The following is a 5,000-nucleotide window of genomic DNA, read 5'->3' on the forward strand; positions in this document are numbered from 1 at the left end:
GTGAGCTCGAAAATTGAGCTCTGAAAATTATATGAATACTCTCCTTGACTGGAAAGTTTAGAAGAAGTTCACTGGACAGTTATTTTATCCGCTCATTTTAAAACTAACCCGTGGTATGAAAGATTTAAGCTTTCATTTTTCCTTACAGTTATACACGTGGTTCTATGTCCACGCGACACAAGTTCTTTTTTTTTAAGCTAAAGATTTTAATGCAACGTATGAAAGTTTATTGTAACATCAATATTTGAATGCTTTGATCGACCCGGATTTAACGCCACCCAGATTTAAACGAAATTTCTGTTCGTGTTTTTTTCTTTTTTTTAAATTTTCACGTGAATTAATATATGTCTACTGCTGGTCATTTTTAACCAAGCGTTAAGTCCCCACCTTTCTGACATAAGGAGAAAGCAATTTGAGCAGACATTACCCAAGGAACCATGAAAGAAAAACAAATATAAACTGTATCGACGGGAAAACAATTGTCACTTGAAGTCTTGGCCTACATTGCTAACCAAGGGACGGTTGTGCATTATTTCACTCTTCTTCAGTGTCAAATGAATTATCCATACCTAGTAAATACTTCAAGTAGGATTATTATGCAGTTGGTGGAAGGAGTGACGGCAAGAAACGAAATATATAAGCCCCACACGGTAGGGTTTCTGTAGACATAATGGCCGCCATTTTCTTCCATCCGCAACGAGCATGTGCGTAAAAGTTTCTTTATATTTATCCTTACTTATATTTATAAATGCGAGTGACCTTTATTATTTATCTTCTTCTATTTTTGCTCACAAGGTATGGAGAGGCAGGAAATATTCGTTGGATTTACACGATTTTCCAAAATAAGGAAGGATTGTTACAAGCCGTTTTATTTATTTTTTTAATCAATTTTTTTTGTGTATGGGGGGGGGGGGGGAGTTGTTGACTCAAGGAAATGGATTTTCGGAAAGAACTGAAGAAAAAATGTCTTAAATAGTTTCTTTCTTCAATATTTTCTTTGGGGATTAGGATGCACACACAACAGAAGCATAAAATCTGTACACCTGTATAAATGTATTCCATCTTACATAAGAACTTGTGTTCCCGTAAAATTTCATTATAAATTTATCCAATATCCTCATTACTCTCTCTCTCTCTTTTTCTCACACACACACCCACACGCAATTACATACTCACATTCGGGAAAAAATAAGATATTACATACAATACGCACTGTACAATCGCCACCTGCAACACCAAAAATGTACACGTAATACTCATAACCTTCATGTTCTTACTCATAACTTAACGTACAGGTCTGTTGAGCCTGGGAAATGGACAGGAGATGGTTCGAATCGTGTTTCACAAGTGTCTTTTTTTTATATTTATCTTCACTCGAATTTGAAAATAACCTGAGATGATGATAATGCTGCAACTGATTCAGCTCACAAACAAAAGCGTCGCCTGCTTGGTAGCTCCCTTAAATGATCACTAAAAAATCACTAAAGTCTTTTGTTTTTACACACTTAACACGGACACTCACTGACACAAATTAAAACACGAAGAGCATACAGAGCGGCATAATTAAATAATAAAAAAAGGTCATAAGAAGATCGAGCAATGCCCCTTTACAGACAAGGTTGAATTGCTTGTTAACCTAATATTTTTTTCCTTTAATGAAGTATTGCGTTTGAGTCAGTGCTGTGGATCTGGAGTGTGATCCAAGGAGTTTTTGGCTTGAATATTTACGCTCGCCAAAATGAGTTCAGTGGCTTGTAATTTACAAGCTTTAGAGTGGCTTGCTATGCTGCTGGCGTCCTCCCTTATCCTATTCAGTAACTCGCCACTGTCGATTTAAGCTGCGGAACAACTCACAGACTGAATCATTGTCAGTTAGGTTCACGAGACACTTGCACAATAAGATGTTGGCATCTTTCAACCAACCTTCACATATTTCACAGTAATTCAATGGCGCAGGAGATTACAGTTGATTGTATCACTCTCGCCAGTAAAAAGAACGTGTAACTATTCCTTTTACATATATAAACAAACGTTTAATTCATATTTTCTCCAAAACTGACAGCTGACACCAAACGTAGGAGCCACTCTTTTCAGTGCTATTTGACAGACTGTACGAAATATATATATATATTTTTTTGTAGGCAAGCTCTCCAAAGGTTTTCACTCTGGCTTGAACACTTAGATCCAAGTTTTGAGGTTGACAATATTTAGATATTTAATATGTACAGGAACTCCAAGTTCCTGGGAATTTATGACATATTGTATATATATATATCATTATATTATTAATATTTACAAACGCTAAGACCATTAATATACAGCAGAACCCTGTTATTTTGTACTATACAGGGTTCCTAAAAGTTCAGTTCAGTGATTTCAAACACTGAATTCGGTTAGTCAAATTAAATAAGTAATTCATACATTGTATGAATATCAGAAATAAGAGGGGAATACTAAAGTAGGTCGAGACAGTGTGGAAAATAGCTCTTTGATTCCTAGTCCAATACCCTAACCTGTCATTCACCGTGATAGGCATGTCAGGTACATTTTTTCTTGATTGAAAACAGGAAATTTGAAATTTGGGTTTTCAGTGTTACAGCGTACGTGTTAGTTGCTCGAAAGCTTATTTTAAGAGCAACGTTGCTCTGGATTCATCTGTTTAAATTTTACTTGATAAAATGAGATCTACATTGCACTGAAAAATGTTTTGATATACAAAGATCACTGCAAAGTGAACCATCACTTGCACTTCAGTATTTTCTTCTCCGTGATGAGCAGTGGCAGCCCTGAATGTCCCCGCTCACTCGCAAACTAACAAACACAATTTTAAGAATAAAAGTCTATTTCTGGATCTACCTTTGTACCATCCGCCCCCCAGCACTCCGCGGCTCGGCCAGCAACGGGGCTAAAAATCCGTTACGTAGCTCGGTTTGCTACTGTTGGCCCGCGTCTCGACCGTCGTGTTGGGCAACAGGACCGTCTCCACGAGGGCAGCGCCCTTTTCTGCCGCGTCCGCCTCTCTCTTGAACGGCGGCTTCGAACTCAGGGAGGCGCTGGAAGGGTACGGCGAGTACCTGAAGCTGGCCACGGGCATGGATGTGCTGCGCGTCATGGCGTGATTGATCTCCGAGAAGTAGATGAGATCCTTGGAGGGGCAGTCGGAGGCGCAGCCGTAGTGAACCAGGGGGTTGTTGGGGTCCGAGTGGTCGCTGTGGCAGTGGATGTGCGAGGCGGCGCTGTCGTTCTCCTGGATGTTGAACTGGTGGGCGTGGCTCTTCGCCTTGGACGAGGCCGAGGAGAGGATGTCCTTCAGGCTGCCGATGCTGCGCGAGCCCGAGATGGCCGTTCTCTGGAACTGTGGGTTGGGGTTCCAGTTCTGGATGTTGGTCAGCTGGTACGTCTCTATCTGCGTGCTCGACGTCTTGTTGTTGTTGTTGTTCCTGGCGTCTCCGGAGGGCGACGCGCGCTGCACGGTGATGGAAGGATTTGGCGCGGAGACGGAGTGCAGGTCCGCGGGGTCCTCGGCGGCCAGGCTCTCCGCGTCGGCGCCGGTCGACTCCAGGCTCCGCGAGCTGCTGTTGCTGTTGCTGTTGCTGCTGCCGGCGATGACGGAGCACTTGCGGGCGCCGCCGGCCGTGGGCGGGGAGGAGCCGCCTGCCGGAGCGACCGGCGAGCCGAGAGGGCCGCAGCCGGGGGCGCTGGGCGAGGCGGGCTCCTCGGCCACCTCCTGAATCCCCAGGAGCTGTAGGACCCTCGGACGGTGCGCTAGGACGAAGGCCTCGAGAACGGCCACGGGCACGTTGATAGGCTGATCCGTCTGCGTGGAGGCGTGGCGGTAGCGGTGGCGGGCGGGCGACGAGCTGCTGCGGGAGTCGCCGCAGGACACGAACACGCTGGGCGAGGAGCGGCACAGCGGCAATATGCGCGTCGCCTCCATGTAGGTGGCGACAGAGCCGTTCCCGGTGCCCAGCCGCCCGCTGCTGTTGTAGTAGTTGCCGGCGCCGTCGCTGGGGCCGCCGTCGCCGCCGCCGTCGCCGCCGCCCACGTTCTGCCGACTGATGGCCTGCAGGATCTGGATCGCCGAACGAACCTGAAAAGAGAGGGAAGAGGTTTCTAGAAAACGGAAAATTATAAGCTGGAATCGTGATTTTCTTTAGTAACACACTAAAAACATCTCCTTTTTTCTCTCTCTGATCCTTCCTCGGCATTTACGCCTTCCTCTGTATCTCATATTTCTTTGACGTTCCTTTAAAGCATTCCATCCCTCTAGTCTTCTCACTCTCCTTCCCCTCATCCTACCCTCCCCACTCTCTTTTCTCTCTCCTCTCCCTCTTCCCTCTCCCATCATTCCACCCCCTCTTTCCTCTCTTCTCTCTTAATTCCCTTCTTCTCCCCTCACCCTATCTCCCATCTCCCATCTTCCCTAACTCCACCCCTTTCGCTTCTTTCCCTCTTCCCTCACCCCACCCCTCTCCCTTCTTTCTCTCTTCCCTCACCCCACCGCTAATTTCCCATTTCCCTCACGCTACGCTCCCCTCATCCTATCTTCCTACCCTCCCCTCCCCCACATCCCACCCTCCCCTCCCCTTCCATCTCCCTCCCCTCCTCACCTCCCCTCCCATCTCCCTCCTTTCCCCAGCCCCTCCTCCCCTTCCCCCCTCCCCTCCATCTCCCTCCTCTCCCCAGCCCCTCCCCCACCCCCTTCACACCTCTCCTCCCATCTCCCTCCTCTCCCCTGCCCCTCCCCTCCCATCTCCTTCCCCTCCCCCACCCCCCTTCTCACCTCCCCTCCCATCTCCCTCCTCTCCCCAGTCCCTCCCCTCCCATCTCCTTCCACTCCCCCTCTCCCCCTCCTCACCTCCCCTCCCCTCCCACCTCCTTCCCCTCCCTTACACCTCACATCCTCCCCTCCCCTCCCATCTCCTTCCCCTCCCTCACCCCATCCTCACCTCCCCCTCACCCCGTCCTCACCTCCTGCGTCAAGCCGCTGACGTCCGTGT

General features: G+C 47.7%; 1 protein-coding gene across 1 annotated transcript in view; it reads right to left on the reverse strand.

The window, feature by feature from the left end:
* Positions 1–5,000, reverse strand: part of LOC125026711 — a 34,512-nt gene that overhangs the window by 957 nt on the left and 28,555 nt on the right. The window contains 2 exon segments of the mRNA XM_047615347.1: positions 1–4,090; positions 4,972–5,000. The exon segment at positions 1–4,090 is cut by the window's left edge and continues 957 nt beyond it; the exon segment at positions 4,972–5,000 is cut by the window's right edge and continues 197 nt beyond it. Coding sequence (XP_047471303.1) covers positions 2,906–4,090; positions 4,972–5,000 — 1,214 coding nt within the window. The 3' untranslated portion in view covers positions 1–2,905.

Source organism: Penaeus chinensis, chromosome 6 (genome assembly GCF_019202785.1).
Source record: "Penaeus chinensis breed Huanghai No. 1 chromosome 6, ASM1920278v2, whole genome shotgun sequence".
NCBI classification, from domain to species: domain Eukaryota; kingdom Metazoa; phylum Arthropoda; class Malacostraca; order Decapoda; family Penaeidae; genus Penaeus; species Penaeus chinensis.